At 43.2% G+C, this 22,021-nt stretch overlaps 1 protein-coding gene across 2 annotated transcripts in view; it reads left to right on the top strand.

The window, feature by feature from the left end:
- Positions 1-22,021, top strand: part of LOC106613556 (FYVE and coiled-coil domain-containing protein 1) — a 61,811-nt gene that overhangs the window by 36,440 nt on the left and 3,350 nt on the right. For both annotated transcript variants that reach the window (XM_014215940.3, XM_014215939.3), the window contains exons 15-17: positions 13,964-14,056; positions 17,717-17,927; positions 21,829-21,938. In XM_014215940.3, the coding sequence (XP_014071415.3) occupies positions 13,964-14,056; positions 17,717-17,927; positions 21,829-21,938 (414 nt within the window). The remainder of the gene's footprint in view (positions 1-13,963; positions 14,057-17,716; positions 17,928-21,828; positions 21,939-22,021) is intronic.

Here is a 22,021-nt window from a genome sequence, read left to right as displayed (position 1 = left end):
TACAGGCTGATCCAACTTTGATGTAATGTCCTTAAAACAAGTCAAAATGAGGCTCAGTAGTGTGTATGGCCTCCATGTGCCTGTATGACCTCCCTACAACGCCTGGGCATGCTCCTGATGAGGTGGCGGATGGTCTCCTGAGGGATCTCCTCCCAGACCTGGGCTAAAGCATCCGCCAACTCCTGGACAGTCTGTGGTGCAACGTGGCGTTGGTGGATGGAGCGAGACATGATGTCCCAGATGTGCTCAATTGGATTCAGGTCTGGGGAATGGGCGGTCCATAGCATCAATGCCTTCCTCTTGCAGGAACTGCTGACACACTCTAGCCACATGAGGTCTAGCATTGTCTTGCATTAGGAGGAACCCAGGGCCAACCGCACCAGCATATGGTCTCACAAGGGGTCTGAGGATCTCATCTCGGTACCTAATGGCAGTCAGGCTACCTCTGGCGAGCACATGGAGGGCTGTGCGGCCCCCCAAAGAAATGCCACCCCACACCATGACTGACCCACCGCCAAACCGGTCATGCTGGAGGATGTTGCAGGCAGCAGAACGTTCTCCACGGCGTCTCCAGACTCTGTCACGTCTGTCACGTGCTCAGTGTGAACCTGCTTTCATCTGTGAAGGGCATAGGGCGCCAGTGGCGAATTTGCCAACCTTGGTGTTCTCTGGCAAATGCCAAACGTCCTGCACGGTGTTGGGCTGTAAGCACAACCCCCACCTGTGGACGTCGGGCCCTCATACCACCCTCATGGAGTCTGTTTCTGACCGTTTGAGCAGACACATGCACATTTGTGGCCTGCTGGAGGTAATTTTGCAGGGCTCTGGCAGTGCTCCTCCTGCTCCTCCTTGCACAAAGGCGGAGGTAGCGGTCCTGCTGCTGGGTTGTTGCCCTCCTACGGCCTCTTCCACGTCTCCTGATGTACTGGCCTGTCTCCTGGTAGCGCCTCCATGCTCTGGACACTACGCTGACAGACACAGCAAACCTTCTTGCCACAGCTCGCATTGATGTGCCATCCTGGATGAGCTGCACTACCTGAGCCACTTGTGTGAGTTGTAGACTCCGTCTCATGCTACCACTAGAGTGAAAGCACCGCCAGCATTCAAAAGTGACCAAAACATCAGCCAGGAAGCATAGGAACTGAGAAGTGGTCTGTGGTCCCCACCTGCAGAACCACACCTTTATTGGGGGTGTCTTGCTAATTCCCTATAATTTCCACCTGTTGTCTATTCCATTTGCACAACAGCATGTGAAATGTATTGTCAATCAGTGTTGCTTCCTAAGTGGACAGTTTGATTTCACAGAAGTGTGATTGACTTGGAGTTACATTGTGTTGTTTAAGTGTTCCCTTTATTTTTTTGAGCAGTATATTTAACTTTCATAAAATCACAAGTATAATACATCAAAATAAAGCTTAACTTCTTGTTAATCCAGCCGCTGTGTCAGATTTCAAAAAGGCTTTACGGCGAAAGCACACCATGCGATTATCTGAGGACAGCGCCCCGCATACAAAACCATGAAAGACATATTTCAACCAGGCAGGTGCGACATGAAAGTCAGAAATAGCGATATAAATAATGCCTTACCTTTGATGATCTTCTTCTGTTGGCACTCCAAAAGGTCCCAGTTACATCACAAATGGTCCTTTTGTTCGATAATGTCCTTATTTATATCCATAAAAACTCAGTTTAGCTGGCTCGCTTCAGTCAATAATCCACCCAGTTTCCCTCCATCAAAATGCATACAAAATTAATCCCAAACGTTACTAATAAACTTTTCCAAACAAGTCAAACAACGTTTATAATCAAACCTTAGGTACCCTAATGCGTAAATAAACGATAACATTTAAGACGGAGAATTGTTATTGTCTTTACCGGAGAAAAATACCAAAGAACGCGCTCTCATTCACGCGCTTGGAAACACTACAGCCAAAATGGGAGCCACCTAGAAAAACTACAATTTCTGGCTAATTTTTCCAAAAACCAGCCTGAAACTCTTTCTAAACACTGTTGACATCTAGTGGAAACCCTAGAAACTGTAATCTGGGAGGACTTCGCCTTATAATAAAATTGACAGCCATTGAAAATAGTGGTAGGCTGAATTTTTTTTTGGGGGGATGGTTTGTCCTCGGGGTTTCGCCTGTCATATCAGTTCTGTTATACTCACAGACATTATTTTAACAGTTTTAGAGACTTTAGAGTGTTTTCTATCCAGGTCTATTATATGCATATCCTAGCTTCTGGGCCTGAGTAACAGGTAGTTTACTTTGGGCACGCTTTTCATCCGGACGTGAAAATACTGCCCCCTACCCAAGAGAGGTTAACGTTTCGGGAAGAAACAACTAGCCTACACGTGGATGCCGTACAAGACATGCAGCACTCCAATGGATCCTGACGCTCTTGCAAGTATGATCAGAGTGATTGTCCGTGAGGAAGTATCCTCCGCTCTTATCACCAAGCTGAGCCCAATCAACAACACACTAGTGAAACTTCAAACCACGGTCACCAACTGTGACTCAAAAGAAAAAGATCATGAGGTTTCAGCTACCGCCCTACACACCTAGCTGGAAACGGTGGAGAAGAACTATGCCACATTGCTAGTTGCAAATAAGCTGCTGGAGGAAAAGACACAGGCGCTGGGAAACCACAGCAGGAAATGTAATTTGAGAATAATCGGATTGGATCATGGAATCCAAAGATGGTAAACTGACAGCCTATGTAAGCTCAGATCTACAGAAACAGCAAGCTACCTACAACCAGGTGAGAGGACTACTGCGCAAAACTAACTTGAGGTACAGCGTGGTTCACCCGGGGGAAGCATCAACAACAAGACCCACGCAAGCCTCGGAAGCAATGGAAGTCAAGCCAATGCTGGATTTCTCCCCCGACCATAATCTACTCAGCCTCACAGGCTTTCTGACCCCCCTCCCCTTTCTGTATTATTTATTTAGTATTCAACTCCTGTCTGTCTTTGTGTGGGTGTTCAACCCACTTACTTTTTTACACCCACTTGACACTCTTAGACGGGACCCACGAATAGAATATCCCAGAGGGAACTGAACAGTAATGAGCAAATTACTGTTCAAATTAGGATCTGTTGAATGGTTTACAGTGAGGGAAAAAAGTATTTGATCCCCTGCTGATTTTGTACGTTTGCCCACTGACAAACAAATGATCCGTCTATAATTTTAATGGTAGGTTTATTTGAACAGTGAGAGACAGAATAACAACAAAAATATCGAGAGAAACGCATGTCAAAAATGTTATAAATTGATTTGCATTTTAATGAGGGAAATAAGTATTTGACCCCTCTGCAAAACATGACTTAGTACTTGGCGGCAAAACCCTTGTTGGCAATCACAGAGGTCAGACGTTTCTTGTAGTTGGCCACTGGGTTTACACACATCTCAGGAGGGATTTTGTCCCACTCCTGTTTTCAGATCTTCTCCAAGTCATTAAGGTTTCGGGGCTGACGTTTGGCAACTTGAACCTTCAGCTCCCTCCACAGATTTTCTATGGGATTAAGGTCTGGAGACTGGCTAGGCCACTCTAGGACCTTAATGTGCTTCTTCTTGAGACACTCCTTTGTTGCCTTGGCCGTGTGTTTTGGGTCATTGTCATGCTGGAATACCCATCCACGACCCATTTTCAATGCCCTGGCTGAGGGAAGGAGGTTCTCACCCAAGATTTGACGGTACATGGCCCCGTCCATCGTCCCTTTGATGCAGTGAAGTTGTCCTGTCCCCTTAGCAGAAAAACACCCCCAAAGCATAATGTTTCTACCTCCATGTTTGATGGTGGGGATGGTGTTCTTGGGGTCATAGGCAGCATTCCTCCTCCTCCAAACACGGCGAGTTGAGTTGATGCCAAAGAGCTTCATTTTGGTCTCATCTGGCCACAACACTTTCACCCAGTTGTCCTCTGAATCATTCAGATGTTCATTGGCAAACTTCAGACGGGCATGTATATGTGCTTTCTTGAGCAGGGGGACCTTGCGGGCGCTGTAGGATTTCAGTCCTTCACGGCGTAGTGTGTTACCAATTGTTTTCTTGGTGACTATGGTCCCAGCTGCCTTGAGATCATTGACAAGATCCTCCCATGTAGTTCTGGGCTGATTCCTCACCGTTCTCATGATCATTGCAACTCCACGAGGTGAGATCTTGCATGGAGCCCCCAGGCCGAGGGAGATTGACAGTTCTTTTGTGTTTCTTCCATTTGCGAATAATCGCACCAACTGTTGTCACCTTCTCACCAAGCTGCTTGGTGATGGTTTTGTAGCCCATTCCAGCCTTGTGTAGGTCTAAAATCTTGTCCCTGACATCCTTGGAGAGCTCTTTGGTCTTGGCCATGGTGGAGAGTTTGGAATCTGATTGATTGATTGCTTCTGTGGACAGGTGTCTTTTATACAGGTAACAAACTGAGATTAGGAGCACTCCCTTTAAGAGTGTGCTCCTAATCTCAGCTCGTTACCTGTATAAAAGACACCTGAGAGCCAGAAATCTTTCTGATTGAGAGGGGGTCAAATACTTATTTCCCTCATTAAAATGCAAATCAATTTATAACATTTTTTACATGTGTTTTTCAGGATTTTTGTTGTTGTTATTCTGTCTCTCACTGTTCAAATAAACCTAACATTAAAATTATAGACTGATCATTTCTTTGTCTGTGGGCAAATGTACAAAATCAGCAGAGGATCAAATACTTTTTTCCCTCACTGTATATTCGTCCCTATAAACAGTGACTGTACAAACATTGTACAAACATTATCCCCCCCCTTTCTAGTCCAGTAGAATGTATTTGGTAAAGGTACTACTACAGTTGTTTTGATATTATCAGTAGGAAGTGGTAGACATTCCCATGCTCTAGGAAACTCATAATAATGATGGATGATATAAGCAAAATAGAAAACAACTTCAAGGTGGCTGCCGCCTCGACTGCTAATAATTAAACAAAAGCAGTAAGGGACAGATCAAAATTTACTGGGGAGGGCTCCCCCCCCTCATAGAATTAACAAAAAATAATGTTTAATGACTACAAATAGCAATAACTGTATCGACCCTGTGTTTATAAACGTGGATATCGACTTTGCCACTTCAGCATGCTTTTGGTGGCACAGTCGATGCCACACAGGGCTACGGGCCAGAAGGTTGACGGTTCGCCGGCGAGCACACTCTCCCTGCCTGTTTAATTACACTACGACCAGAGCCGGCTGCAGACAATTGTCAGCTAGGGAGAAATCTGATTTTCTACATTTTGATGCCATATTTATAATTATATAAAATATATGCAAAGATTTTTCCACCAACAGGTGTCTGTGCCAATGCATCACACAACCAATCGACGTCGGAAACTTGTGTTTTCAACATCACAAACACCTTGACAAACAGAAAGCCTAATGAAAAGCATGAGCTGGCACACACCGAGAGGAAATTATTCAGTGTAGAGGTGCTGACTAACGGTGAATAAACTGTAAGCTATAAAAACAAAGAGAATCGCACACTTCATGTATATATAACCTCCCAGTCATTTATTGGGTAAAAAAACACAAACGTTTTGGCATCACTGTGCCTTCTTCAGGGTCATTTCATGAATGCTTGAACTAGGTTATGTAGACAAACAGTACAATTAGTGCGACCAATGACGACAGTGAGGGGTGTGTCGTAATTGCTAGGTTGTGTCATGGTTCCTTCTGGCACCAGAGGGCGACAGAGAGGCCGTCCTAGAGTCTTTTATTGGACTTATTCTCATTGTCTTATTTCATGATTGTGTCCCTGTTTTTAAAAGAGGTGTGTTTTCTGGGGTCCTTTGCAGATGCTTGAATTGTTTATCGTGTGCGTTCCTTTCCCGAGTGAGTTTGAGACTTAGTGTTTGTTGTTCTTTCAAGTATACAGTGATTCTGCGGCTACCGTATATCAGTAAAGTATTATGTTTATCCTTAAGCACTGATTCCTCGTCTGGTCTCTTCTCTGCGCCTGGGTCCAACCTAACCACCTCACAGGTTGAGCAGAATGAATTGAGCAAAACTGTTAAGACAATAGCCCACAGCCTATTGAATATATGATGCCATTGTTATCATTAGCTTCAACATACATTACTGTTTCATTTAATTTCACCTATGGAATTACCTGGATTTCTGGATAAATTAGTGATCATATTTGATCGGATCTTCATCAAAGTCACAACAATAGACAAACGCAGTGTGCTTAAACTAATAACACATAAACAAGTATACGTTTTCATGTCTTTATTGAACACACCGTGTAAATATTCACAGTGCAGGGTGGAAAAAGTATGTGAACCCTTGGATTTATTAACTGGTTGACCCTCCTTTGGCAGCAACAAACTCATGCAAACGTTTGGACCATTCCTCTTTACAAAACGGTTTTAGTTCAGCAATATTCTTGGGATGTCTGGTGTGAACTGCTTTCTTGAGGTCATGCCACAGCATTTCAATCGGGTTGAGGTCAGGACTCTGACTGGGCCACTCCAGAAGGCGTATTTTCTTCTGTTGAAGCAATTCTGTTGTTGATTTACTTCTGTGTTTTGGGTCGTTGTCCTGTTGCATCACCCAACTTCTGTTGAGCTTCAATTGGCAGACAGGTAGCCTTATATTCTCCTGCAAAATGTCTTGATAAACTTGGGAATTCGTTTTTCCGCCGATGATAGAAAGTTGTCCAGGTCCTGAGGCAGCAAAGCAGCCCAAAACCATGATGCTCCCTCCACCATACTGTACTGTTAGGATAAGTTTTTGATGTTGGTGTGCTGTGCATTTTTTTCTCCACACAGTGTTGTGTGTTCCTTGCAAACAACTCAACTGTAGTTTCTTCTGTCCACAGAATATTTTGCCAGTAGTGCTGTGGAAAATCCAGGTGCACTTTTGCAAACTTCAAACGTGTAGCAATGCATTTTTTGGACAGCAGTGGCTTCTTCCGTGGTGTCTTCCCATGAACACCATTGTTGTTTAGTGTTTTACGTATCGTAGACTTGTCAACAGAAATGTTAGCATGTTCCAGAGATTTCTGTAAGTCTTTAGCTGACACTCTAGGATTCTTCTTAACCTCATTGAGCATTCTGCGCGGTGCTCTTGCAGTCATCTTTGCAGGACAGCCACTCCTAGGGAGAGTAGCAACAGTGCTGAACTTTCCATTTATAGACAATTTGTCTTACCGTGGACTGATGAACATCAAGGCTTTTAGAAATACTTTTGTAACCCTTTCCAGCTTGTGAATAGCAAACTCAAATTTTGTGAGTGTGTTTTATAGGGCAGGGCAGCCCTATTCAACATCTCCAATCTTGTCTCATTGATTGGACTCCAGGTTAGCTGACTCTTGACTCCAATTAGCTTTTGGAGAAGTCATTAGCCTAGGGATTCACATACTTTTTCCAACCTACACTGTGAATGTTTAAATTATCTATTCAATATAGACAATAAAAAGACAATAATTTGTGTGTTATTAGTTTAAGCACACAGTGTTTGTCTATTGTTGTGACTTAGATGAAGATCAGATCAAATGTTAGGACCATTTTATGCAGAAAACCAGGTAATTCCAAAGGGTTCAAATACTTTATCTTGCCACTATATTTAAATATTTCCAATTTCATTTTTTTTTGTTACATCTAATCTTTTGGTTGGACCATAATGCATAATAAGCATCATCAACAGGGGGAACATATTGTGTGTACTCTGATAAGCTGTGGAAAGAATACATTAATTTACAAGACCTGTTCACAGAAAATGTAATTGGTCATAAGAATGGCCTGAGATCAAAGTCGATATTCAGACCACTAGGGGTCAGTGTTTTTTAACAGGATATCCAGTCGGCCTCCCTCTGTAGTAGTAGGACCTCCATGTTACCTCCTGCTCCTTGGTAGAGCAACATGCTCAATGCCTGTGTATTTGAGGGAGGAGATTGAATGGTTAGCTTCAACAAAGTGGGCTGCTACTGGATAGTCAGTGTTCTTACACCTGATTGAGCTGCGGTGTTCAGCTATGCGTTGTTTTAATTGTCTTTTCCACATGAACAGGTGATGAGAGAGATTACTCCCTTTGTCTTGCATGGGATGATAACCCTAACAGGGATTTTTTGACCGGTGTGTGGATGTCTGAAGAAGGATGTTTTTATAGTGCTATTGCACTGGGCACATGAGCCGCATTTGTATTTCCCATTTGGAATGGGTGTCAAGAGTGTCTGAGTGGGCTAACGGGGCGGGTCAGATCTCACCAACCTATCCCTAATATTGCGACCACACTTATAGACTACCAGTGGGGGGCTCCTTGAAGAGGTGTGCAATTTTTTGGTCTGATTGCAGAATATGCCAGTGCTTTTTCAGGATTGCTTTCATTTTCTCTGAACACTTGGTGTACTTAGTGCAAAACACTGTTGCGTTGTTTTTCTTCTTTGGTTTAGTTTTTAGCAATTCCTGTCTTGGTTTTTGAGATGTTTTCATCATTGCAGTATTAAGAGTTTTGCCCTTGTAGCCTCTCATTTTGAATTTATCTGTCATTTTCTTAGCATTGCTGTCAAAATCTGACTGGTGGCCACAGATTTGTTTAACCCTGCATAACTGTCTATTTGGTAGACCATTCTTGGGGGGAAAGGGATGCATACTATCTGCACATAGCAGGGTATTTCGGTCTGTGGGCTTTGTGTATAAGTCTGTATGTAATGCATCATTCTCTTTGATCCATGTCTAGGTCATTTATTTTTCTCTCATCAATCTGCGTGGGGAATTTGAGATATTCAGAGCTCTCGTTTTAAGAGTTTGGAATTCATTTAGTTCCTGCTGACTTCCTTCCCAGAGCACAAAGACATCATCTATGTATCTCTTCCATGGGATGATTTTTTAGAAAGTAGGGGGTGTGTCTCTGTTTTGTAAATGAGTGCTTCCTCAAATTGCATAAAGTCAGTGACTTATGTCCATGGTGGTCCCTATTTTCTACATATTACATATATAATTACTTAGATGCAGACACATTATAGAGATAGAGACAAAAAAAAGCTCAACCTCCAGATGAGTATGAGGGGGGAATTTAAGTACAATTCTTACATGCTTGTTTGGCTGATAGCTTATTCTTTAGATGTTTGGGGCTGCTGGTGAACCATGATGTGCAGGCATAATCAAAGTCACAGTGGACTAGCGCACTTGTCCGAGTCTTTAGGGTGTCCATAGCTAGGTTTCCATCTAATTTACTGGACATTTTGAGAAATTTCATGGACATCCATATGCATTCAGATGCAACCTGGCACAGCCAGCGCTATCAATAAACAAGGGATGTTGGCCAAATGAGCCACATTTACGTGTCCTTAAAAACAGCCTGTAACAAATTAGGGGGTTTAGGCTACTTTCCTAAAACCTATAGGCTTAGATGTCCACTGTATGATATTGATATTTTAATACAGTTGAATCGGAAGTTTACATACACTTTAGCCAAATACATTTAAACTCAGTTTTTCACAATTCCTGACCTTTAATCCTAGTAAAAAATCCCTGTTTTAGGTCAGTTAGGACCACCACTTTATTTTAAGAATGTGAAATGTCAGAATAATAGTAGAGAGAATGATTTATTTCAGCTTTTATTTCTTTAATCACATTCCCAGTGGGTCAGAAGTTTACATACACTCAATTAGTATTTGGTAGCATTGCCTTTAAATTGTTTAACTTGGGTCAAACATTTCGGGTAGCCTTCCACAAGCTTCCCACAATAAGTTGGGTGAATTTTGGCCCATTCCTTCTGACAGAGCTGGTGTAACTGAGTCAGGTTTGTAGACCTCCTTGCTCGCACACACTTTTTCAGTTCTGCCCCCACATTTTCTATAGGATTGAGGTCAGGGCTTTGTGATGGCCACTCCAATACCTTGACTTTGTTGTCCTTAAGCCATTTTTCCACAACTTTGGAAGTATGCTTGGGGTCATTGTCCATTTGGAAGACCCATTTGAGACCAAGCCTTAACTTCCTGACTGATGTCTTGAGATGTTACTTCAATACATCCACATAATTTTCCCCCCTCATGATGCCATCTATTTTGTGAAGTGCACCAGTCCCTCCTGCAGCAAAGCACCCCCACAACATTATGCTGCCACCCCCGTGCTTCACGGTTGGGATGGTGTTCTTCGGCTTGCAAGTGTAACCGATATGAAATGGCTAGCTACTTAGCGGGGAGCACACTAATAGCGTTTCAATCGATGACGTCACTCGCTCTGAGACCTTGAAGTAGTTGTTCCCCTTGCTTTGCAAGAGCCGCGGCCTTTGTGGAGCGATGGGTAACGATGCTTCGTGGGTGTCAGTTGTTGATGTGTGCAAAGGGTCCCTGGTTCGAGCCCAGGTATGGGCGAAGAGAGGGACGGAAGCTATATTCTTACACAAGCATCCCCCTTTTTCCTCCAAACATAAAGATGGTTATTATGGCCAAACAGTTCCATTTTTGTTTCATCAGAACAGAGGACTTTTCTCCAAAAAGTACGATCTTTGTCCCCATGTACAGTTGCAAACCGTAGTCTGGCTTTTTTATGGCGGTTTTGGAGCAGTGGCTTCTTCCTTGCTGAGCGGCCTTTCAGGTTATGTCAATATAGGACTCATTTTACTGTGGATGTAGATACTTTTGTACCTGTTTCCTCCAGCATCTTCACAAAGTCCTTTGCTGCTGTTCTGGGATTGATTTGCATTTTTTGCACCAAAGTACGTTCATCTCTAGGAGACAGAACGTGTCTCCTTCCTGAGCGTTATCATGGCTATGTGGTCCCATGGTGTTTATACATGCGTACTATTGTTTGTACAGATGAACGTAGTACCTTCAGGTGTTTGGAAATTGCTCCCAAGGATGAACCTGACTTGTGGAGGTCTACAATTTTTTTCTGAGGTTTTGGCTGATTTCTTTTTATTTTCCCATGATGTCAAGCAAAGAGGCACTGAGTTTGAAGGTAGGCCTTGAAATACATCCACAGGTACACCTCCAATTGACTCAAATGATGTCAATTAGCTTATCAGAAGCTTCTAAAGCCATGACATAATTTTCTGGAATTTTCCAAGCTGTTTAAAGGCACAGTCAACTTAGTGTATGTAAACTCGCCCCTGATGGACAGTGAATTATAAGTGAAGTAATCTGTCTGTAAACAATTGTTGGAAAAATTACTTGTCATCCACAAAGTAGATGTCCTAACTGACTTGCCGAATCTATAGTTTGTTAACAAGAAATGTATGGAGTGGTTGAAAAATGAGTTTTAACGACTCCAACCTAAGTGTATGTAAACTTCGACTTCAACTGTATATGATCAACCTCACTAGATCATCTTTGCTCCCACTTTAAGCAATGTCCAATCTCAAGCTAGAATTGGAGATACCAACTATGACCCTTTTTAAATATCTAGGCTTTGACATTATTCCCTCTAGATAAAATTGTGTAGAGGAACTACAAACAAGTCACTGCTGCAATTACAGACCTAAAAAACATGTATCATTTACTTGGTTCGTCATTCTTTTTTTATTTGCATTTACAAACCACTATTCACACTTACGGAGTCCCATGGGGTCAACCACTCCACCCACTTACAAAATGGTACTATAGGTAACAACAACACAAGTTGAAGCTTTGTATCCAATCTATATAAGAAAAAACTACTAGAAACCCTCCATAAACCAATGGGAATAATTAAGGTATGTAACATGGGTCTTAACCATCAACAAAATGCAGACTAGAAAAGAGTCTGAAATAATATCCCAATGTCCTCCCAAAATGTTTATTATAAATGAATACACTAATGACTCTGCAAAAACGTTGCCAATTTAACTCAGAATTATGAAATTTGGCTCACATGCTCAGGGATATGAGTCAGTTTGGCTGCATAGGGGCGCTGTTGGACAGGAAAAATCATTCACGCAAGCATATTGGCTCATAGCGGCGATATTGTTTGAGCAAGAGTCTTGGAAAATATTGTGTTTGAAGATGTGCATCGATATTAGCTATATACCAAATTTGGTGCCTATCAGTCCAGAGGTTCTGTAGAAGAAAATGTTTGAAAGTAGTCAACGTCATTAAAAAAAATCCAAAATACATTGAAAGAGTATTGCTTGATCTGTTTGATTTTGAGTTTTGATCATTTGCAAGCGTGGTAAGCAGTACAGAAGTACCTTATCCTATGGCAATGTTTCCAATTTGTCCTGCTGGCAGTGGGCCCACAGCTTGAACCCCGGCATTGCTTCTTGCAGCTATATTTTATTTTTGATTTTGTTTGGTATTTTCTCTTGTATGCATGTTTTTACTTTCTACCTTATTACGATTCTTTCTCTATGTACTTTTTGAATATTATTGCCTGTCTGTGATCTGAACCCCTCACAAGAAAAAAAGAAAAAAACACAAAGTTGGTCGCAAACGAAAGTTCAGTGTGACCTTCACACACTCTGCTGCCTTCCATTTGTAGACACCCGCTGCTGAAATGATTGTGAATGGAAGTCATAAGCACACCAAGAAGAAATCCCGGAGTTAAGTGGGAAAGAAAATGACCGTAAATGTATGTATCGCCGGTGATTTAACACGTTCAGGTTGGGGAGGGTAGTATGTTTGTTCCCAGGTTTACTATATAATGTCTTCCATCCTAGCTAAATTTCCTCATCTGCTTGCATGCGCCTCCCCTATATCAAGGTGTTTTGGTACATCCATTATGCACTCAGCTTTTCCGCACGCTAACTATACCACACAGGTCAATATAGTCTACCAGTCTGTCTAGCCTGCCCTTTATCCACCCTTCATAGTGGCTTTAGTGGTAGGTGGATCGTTTGTCCAGATCTGCAATATGCTAACTAGCAATCATACCACACATAAAATCATTAAAAGCTGGACCAATTTTCAATATAAGCGGAGATGCCATGGTGCGTCATTGCGTACGAAAGAACAGTGAAGACATGAGACACACAGCTCAAAAAGCTGCCCTATTAGTCTTGTTTGGGGACAATACAATTATCCTACATAGACTTAGCCTAAAACACCACATTATAATGAATAATTGCATTATTGTTTTTAAGTGACTTAAACATTCTACTGTAGGCTGTAAACCGCAACTGTCATTTGAACAACGGCGCAAAAGCAGTGTGATTTGAATATTTCATGCCATTCATTCCATTTGGACCAATTGTGGGTCTACTCTCAACAGTTCATAAGGTATAGAAAGACACAGTAGCAGCCCAGCCTGTCGTATAATAATGTGGCCAAATATGCTCCCAGCAGGCCTAGTTATTCAGGAAAGCTTGACACCTGCTCTGCCTCCTCTCTGATCCGAGTGGCTATTCCTCGCGTACCTAGAACCCAAAACGCTTCAATATAGCCTAAATATTTGTCATTTAACTTTTAGAATGTATTTCCTTTTATGTGTGGCATAAACACAACCAGTCACAATATTTGAATCTGATTAGGCTACTTCAAAGTCTCCTGTAGGCTACCTGGGCGCGTTCGTCCGGAATATAATCCAGCATCCAAACTGTGCAGATTGATGGTGTTGAAATTGCAAACCATGCTGTTGAAGCGCCCAAAGTCAATATGATTTGCTTATTAGTTGTGGTGCATTGGCACAGAAACCTGATGGTGGAACTTTTGTTGCAAATATTTTATATGTTTATATATAGCATCAAATTGGCAAAGTCGATATCCACGTCTTCAAATACAGGGTCACTACAGTTATTGCTATTTGCACTGATGTAGTGGTAAAAGAATAGGTGGGTAAACTCTGATCGGCAGTCACAGTGAAAAAGTTACGTTCCCTATACATTTTTCCCTAAAAGGCGGGTAAACGGTCATGCAGTTTTACCCTCCAATACGCCACCGGTTATTTGTGGTTGTAAACATTACGACCACAGTATGGTTTGGTTCGGCCCTAAAGTCTTAATTAGCCGATAGACACGGTAGATGTGTGGTAATGAGAAGCTATGTGGTAAATCAATACTGTCTTTTGTAATGTGACCCACGACCTGCAGAGGTACAGGAGACACGACCCCAGATGACCCAGAAGAGAATGTGTCCACTCTGCATGATGCAGAGATCGCCCTTCTCAAGTCTGGAGAAGTCACGTGAGTCCAGAACTTTGTGCACACACACACACACACACACACACACACACACACACACACACACACACACACACACACACACACACACACACACACACACACATACATACATACATACATACATACATACATACATACATACATACATACATACATACATACATACATACATACATACATACATCACATACACACACACACACGTTGCAGACCTTTCACTGAACCCGAATAACACATCAACAACTAACATTTCTGATGTTAATAATAGCACTACTATTCCAGCTTCCTCTGCCAGTACTTTCTTTTTCAATTACAGGCAATTTCAGGACTACACTGAATCCCGGCCAAGACTGGCAGTGTATTGTGTGAGAGAACTCAAGTTGAAATCTCAGTCAAATCAAATTACTACTCTTCCTCTAATATGTGAAGATGGCGCCGGAGAGGATGGCTGCTGTTTTATTGGCTCTTATCCAACCGTGCTATTTTGTTTGTTTTTCTGCGTTGTTCGTAACTTGTTTTGTACATAATGTTGCTGCTATCGTCTCTTATGACCGAAAAGAGCTTCTGGACATCAGAACAGCAATTACTCATCTCGAAGAGTTTTTATTTAATGAGTCGGATGGGAAGGATATGCTCCAAACACCCTAACAGGCCCTCATCCCCGTCATTCACTGGAGAAGGAAACTGAGATTTCGCAGAAAGAGATCAGGGTTCCTTGTGAGGACCAGGCGACGAGTGGCTAATCTGCCTTTGCCCTCCGTACTGCTAGCTAACGTGCAATTGCTGGAAAATAAATGGGACGAACTGAAAGAACGTATATCCTACCAACGGGACATTAAAAACTATAATATCTTATGTTTCACCGAGTCGTGGCTGAACGACGACATTAATAACATACAGCTGGCGGGTTATACACTCTATCGGCAGGATAGAACAGCAGCCTCTGGTAAGACACGGAGCGGGGGCCTATGCATATTTGTAAACAACAGCTGGTGCACGATATCTAAGGAAATCTTGAGGTTTTTCTTGCCTGAGGTAGAGTATCTCATGATAAGCTGTAGACCATACTATCTACCAAGAGAGTTTTCATCTGTCTTTTTCATAGCTGTCTACATACCACCACAGACCGATGCTGGCACTAAAACCGCACTCAATGAGCTGTATACCGCCATAAGCAAACAGGAAAACGCTCATGCAGAGGCGGCGCTCCTAGTGGCCGGGGACTTTAATGCTGGGAAACTTAAATCCATTTTACCAAATTTCTATCAGCATGTTAAATGTGCAACCAGAGGGAAAAAAACTCTAGACCACTTTTACTCCACACACAGAGACGAGTACAAAGGTCTCCCTCGCCCTCCCTCGCCCTCCAGTTGGCAAATCTGACCATATTTCTATCCTCCTGATTCCTGCTTACAAGCAAAAATTAAAGCAGAAAGCACCAGTGACTCGGTATATAAAAAAGTGGTCAGATGAAGCAGATAAACTACAGGACTGTTTTGCTAGCACAGACAGGAATATGTTCCGGGATTCTTCTGATGGCATTGAGGAGTACGCCACATCAGTCACTGGCTTCATCAATAAGTGCATCGATGACGTCGTCCCCACAGTGACTGTACGTACATACCCCAATCAGAAGCCATGGATTGCAGCCAGCATTCGCACTGATCTGAAAGGTTGAGCTGCCGCTTTCAAGGAGCGGGACTCTAACCCAGAAGCTTATAATACAGGATTAAGATCGAATAGTACTACACCGGCTCTGATGCTCGTTGGACGTGGCAAGGCTTGCAAACTATTACAGAGTACAAAGGGAATCACAGCCAAGAGCTGCCCAGTGACACGAGCCTACCAGACGAGCTAAATAACTTCTATGCTCGCTTTGAGGCAAGTAACACTGAAACATGCATGAGAGCATCAGCTGTTCCGGACGACTGTGTGATCACGCTCTCTGCAGCCGATGTGAGTAAAACCTTTAAACAGGTCAACGTTCACACGGCCACAGGGCCAGACGGATTACCAGGACGTGTACTCCGAGCATGCGCTGACCAACTGGCAAGTGTCTTCACTGACATTTTCAACCTCTCCCTGACTGAGTCTGTAATACCAACATGTTTCAAGCAGACCACCATAGTTCCTGTGCCCAAGAACACCAAGGTACCCTGCCTAAATTAATACCGACCCGTAGCACTCCCATCTGTAGCCATGAAATGCTTTGAAAGGCTGGTCATGGCTCACATCAACACCATTTTCCCAGAAACCCTAGACCCACTCCAATTTGCATACCGCACCAACAGATCCACAGATGATGCAATCTCTATTGCACTCCACACTGCCCTTTTACACCTGGACAAAAGGAACACCTATGTGAGAATGCTATTCATTGACTACAGCTCAGCGTTCAACGCCATAGTGCCCTCAAAGCTCATCAATAAACTCCTCCCTCTGCAACTGGATCCTGGACTTCCTGACGGGCCGCTCCCCAGGTGGTAAGGGTAGGTAACAACACACCCGCCACGCTGATCCTCATCACGGGGGCCCCTCAGGGGTGCGTGCGCTGTCCCCTCCTGTACTCCCTGTTGACTCATGACCACACGGCCAGGCACGACACCAACACATCATTAAGTTGTGGTAGGCCTTATCACGACAACGATGAGACAACCTATAGGGAGGAGGTCAGATACCTGACTGTGTGGTGCAAGTACAACAACCTCTCCCTCAATGTGATCAAGACAAAGGAGATGATTGTGGACTACAGGAAAAGGAGGACCGAGCACGTCCCCATTCTCATCAACGGGGCTGTAGTGGAGCAGGTTGAGCGCTTCAAGATCCTTGGCGTCCATATCACCAACAAACTAATATGGTCCAAGCACACCAAGACAGTCGTGAAAGGGGCACGACAAAACCTATTCCCCCTCAGGAAACTGAAAAGATTTGGTATGGGTCCTCAGATCCTCAAAAGGTTTTACAGCTGCACCATCGAGAGCATCCTGACTGGTTGTATCACTGCCTGGTATGGCAACTGCTCGGCCTATGACCGCAAGGCACTACAGAGGGTAGTGTGTACGGCCCAGTACATCACCTGGGCCAAGCTTCCTGCCATCCAGGACCACTATACCAGGCGGTGTCAGAGGAAGGCCCTAAAAATTGTCAGAGACTCCAGACATCCTAGTCATAGACTGTTCTCTCTGCTACCGCATGACAAGCGGTACAGGAGCGCCAAGTCTAGGTCCAAGAGACTCCTAAACAGCTCCTACCCCAAAGCCATAAGACTCCTGAACATCTAATCAAATGGCTACCCAGACTATTTGCATTGCCCCCCGCCCCCTTCTACGCTGCTGCTACTTTATGTTATTATCTATGCATAGTCACTTCAATAACTCTACCTACATGTACATATTACCCCAATTACCTCAAAAACGGTGCCCCCGCACATTGACTCTGTACCGGCACCCCCTGTATATAGCCCCGCTATTGTTACTTACTGCTGCTCTTTAATTATTTGTTATTATTCTCTTACTTCTTTTTGCGGGGGGGGGGGTGTATTTTCTTAACTGCATTGTTGGTTAAGGGCTTGTAAGTAAGCATTTCACTAAGTTCCACCTTTTGTATTTGGCGCATGTGACAAATAAGAGTTGATTTGATTTTGATATGTTGTGTTTCCAGTCTGGTCGTCCCTCTCAGCATCGACGACATCTCTCAGTTTGGCGATGGCTCCCGGGAGCTTTTTGTCAAGTCCAGTTGCTACAGCGTGATCTCCATCGTCGTGGTCGATTGCAGCCCCACCGTGAGCTGGATGTTCTCCTCGGAGCCCAAGAGCATCTCGTTCAGCATGGTGTACCGCGTGACCGCCGACGTCCCCGTGGAACAATCCAAGGTAGGACAACCACGCCCCAGCTTAGCTCTTAGATCAGTGGTCAATCACCAACCCTGGTCCTGGAGAGCTACTGTGTGTACAGGCAGGTTTTTCTGCAGTCATCAAGGCTTTATTTGATTTAGGGGATGTGTCAAGCGTCTCGGTTTGGGAGAGTTGATCTTCTAGGATTAGGTCTCCCCTGTCTATGGGGGCGGCAGGTAGCCTAGTGGTTAGAGCGTTGGACTAGTAACCGAAAGGTTGCAAGGGCAAATCCCCGGGCTGACAAGGTAAAAATCTGTCATTCTGCCCCTGACCAAGGCAGTTTACCCACTGTTCCTAGGCCGTCATTGCAAATATGAATTTGTTCCTAATGGACTTGGCTAGTTAAATAAAGGTCAAATTAAAAAATAAATAAATATGTCATCATATTTGTTGTGATCTTAGAGGGAAAACTGATCCTAAATTGGCACTTCTACTGGGAAACGTTTAATACGTACAATATCTTGGGCCTGTTTTACATTTCCCCACTAATGCTTAAGGCTAGGATTTGGGGAAGGAAAGCTGATCCTAGATGTGTACCTAGGGGAAACTTCACCCTGGAGCAGTGTAAATGGGAGAGCAACCCCCCCTGCTGAGACATAACTCTTTATTCACCTTTCATTCATGAAGAGAGCAAGCAGCCTGGTGTAGCTCAGGTAGCCCCATGCACTCCAGGGAATTGGCCTATATGGTGTCCATATAGGCAGGTAGCCTAGTGGTTAGAGCATTGGGCCAGTAACTGAAAGGTTGCTGGATCGAATCCCCGGGCTGACAAAGTTCAAATCTGTCGTTCTGCCCCTGAACAAGGCACTGTTCCCCGGTAGGCCGTCATTGTGAGTAAGAATTTGTTCTTAACTGACTTGCCTAGTTAAATAAATTCAATAAATATGGACAGGGCCAAATTGAAATGCTTCTAACAGAAACAAAATATTTGACGCATAATGCATAGCCATGGTATAAAGGGAACACTTTGGAGATTATGGTGACATTTTCAAAACAAAGGTGAGGACACAGCAGTTTACCTGACCTGACACGACTGAATTTGATAATGACTTTTATCTGCATTTTATCTTTACTGTACTTTTTCACAGCCATTTGTTGATAACGAAATCTGAAAGTACTCTTGATACATTCAGTAACATGGTAATAATATTCATGCACGGCCCTTTATTGAAACGCATCGTCATATTGTTTTGCCCAGAATGGATTCATGAATGCATTCATCAGGTGCAACTTTAGTGGGTAATTGTCTTTACAATATGGTGAACATGGGCTCATTCTGCTCAGAACAGCCCCGAGTTTAAGAAGTGGTGGAAAAAGTACCCAAAAACAAAGCATGCGTGTTCAGTGAGTCCACTAGATCAGAGGCAGTAGGGATGACCAGAGATGTTCTCTTGATACAGTGAGGGAAAAAAGTATTTGATCCCCTGCTGATTTTGTATGTTTGCCCACTGACAAAGAAATGATCAGTCTATAATTTTAATGGTAGGTTTATTTGAACAGTGAGAGACAGAATAACAACAAAAAAATCCTGAAAAACGCATGTCAAAAATTTTATAAATTGATTTGCATTTTAATGAGGGAAATAAGTATTTGACCCCCCTCTCAATCAGAAAGATTTCTGGCTCCCAGGTGTCTTTTATACAGGTAACGAGCTGAGATTAGGAGCACACTCTTAAAGGGAGTGCTCCTAATCTCAGTTTGTTACCTGTATAAAAGACACCTGTCCACAGAAGCAATCAATCAGATTCCAAACTCTCCACCATGGCCAAGACCAAAGAGCTCTCCAAGGATGTCAGGGACAAGATTGTAGACCTACACAAGGCTGGAATGGGCTACAAGACCATCGCCAAGCAGCTTGGTGAGAAGGTGACAACAGTTGGTGTGATTATTCGCAAATGGAAGAAACACAAAAGAACTGTCAATCTCCCTCGGCCTGGGGCTCCATGCAAGATCTCACCTCGTGGAGTTGCAATGATCATGAGAACGGTGAGGAATCAGCCCAGAACTACACGGGGGGATCTTGTCAATGATCTCAAGGCAGCTGGGACCATAGTCACCAAGAAAACAATTGGTAACACACTACGCCGTGAAGGACTGAAATCCTGCAGCGTCTGCAAGGTCCCCCTGCTCAAGAAAGCACATATACATGCCCGTCTGAAGTTTGCCAACGAACATCTGAATGATTCAGAGGACAACTGGGTGAAAGTGTAGTGGTCAGATGAGACCAAAATGGAGCTCTTTGGCATCAACTCAACTCGCCGTGTTTGAGGAGGAGGAATGCTGCCTATGACCCCAAGAAAACCATCCCCACCGTCAAACATGGAGGTGGAAACATGCTTTGGGGGTGTTTTTCTGCTAAGGGGACAGGACAACTTCACCGCATCGAAGGGACGATGGACGGGGCCATGTACCGTCATATCTTGGGTGAGAACCTCCTTCCCTCAGCCAGGGCATTGAATATGGGTCGTGGATGGGTATTCCAGCATGACAATGACCCAAAACACACGGCCAAGGCAACAAAGGAGTGGCTCAAGAAGAAGCACATTAAGGACCTTGAGTGGCGTAGCCAGTCTCCAGACCTTAATCCCATAGAAAATCTGTGGAGGGAGCTGAAGGTTTGAGTTGCCAAACGTCAGCCTCGAAACCTTAATGACTTGGAGAAGATCTGCAAAGAGGAGTGGGACAAAATCCCTCCTGAGATGTGTGCAAACCTGGTGGCCAACTACAAGAAACGTCTGACTTCTGTGATTGCCAACAAGGGTTTTGCCACCAAGTACTAAGTCATGTTTTGCAGAGGGGTCAAATACTTATTTCCCTCATTAAAATGCAAATCATTTTATAACATTTTTAACATGCGTTTTTCTGGATTTTTTGTTGTTGTTATTCTGTCTCTCACTGTCCAAATAAACCTACCATTAAAATTATAGACTGATCATTTCTTTGTCAGTGGGCAAATATACAAAATCAGCAGGGGATCAAATACTTTTTTCCTTCACTGTAAGTGTGTGAATTGGACCATTTTCCTGTCCTGCTAAGCATTTGGGTGTCAGGGAAAATGTATTGAGTAAAAAGCACATCATTTTCTTTAGGAATGTAGTGAAGTAAAAGTGAAAGTTGTCAAAAATATAAATAGTAAAGTAACAGACCCCAGAAAACTACTTAAATAGTATTTTTACTTTAGTACTTTACACCACTGAGTTTAATCCAGACAATTTGCTTGTCAGTTGGATAGGGTTTGTTTCCATCGGCTTCAACTGCTGATGAGAATAAATAATTGACTCATCATTCTAGTCAATGAGTGGTTTAAATAGCTTGTTTCTACAGTTTGTGTAAAAGGGCAACGGTTGTTCTGAAAAGTCACCTCGTTTCCTGTCTGAATGTCAATACAATCATCTTTTTTTCTAATGTTGACATTTTCTTTTGTTCCGCTTACAATGATTTTTGAAGCGGGTTTTAGACAAAATGTGAAATACTTTAAAATCTTGTGTGACCTAAGTTACCCTGGATTCTAAATGCATACTGTTAACTAATTGGAAATATGATAATACAAAACCGATTGTGGGCACATTTTACACATAAATAGTACATAGACCAGGGTTGTCAAACTCAATTCCTGGACACTCGGTCTACGGGTTTTCGCTCCTCCCTTGTACTTGATTGATCAATTAAGGTCATTTGTTTGTTAGGAACTCCTCTCACATGGTTGCCTAGGTCTTAATTGGACACGCATTGACAGGAAATAGCAAAAACCAGCATACACACGGCCCTCCAGGAATTGAGTTTGACACCCCTGACTTAGACAACATTGTATTGAGCATTTTTGAAGTAATAGCATTAAAATCTAGGACTTTACAGACATCTTCTAATGCTCTGCTCTCAGGTGCTGATTCCTCTGACTCGCTGTAACTCCCACAAAGAGGCCATCCAAGGCCAGCTGAAAGTCAGGAACCCTGGTCTCTACACACTCATCTTCGACAACTCCTTCTCAAGGTTCGATACGCTAAAGATGTCCATTATTATTTGTATTATTATTGTTATTGCCTGTACTCGCTCAAAGTTCTTTAACACTCCGT

The sequence above is a fragment of the Salmo salar genome, chromosome 10, assembly GCF_965601325.2.
Source record: "Salmo salar chromosome 10, fSalSal1, whole genome shotgun sequence".
NCBI classification, from domain to species: Eukaryota; Metazoa; Chordata; class Actinopteri; order Salmoniformes; family Salmonidae; genus Salmo; species Salmo salar.
Note: the sequence above shows the minus strand (reverse complement) of the source record. Positions and strands in the feature narration are given on the sequence as shown.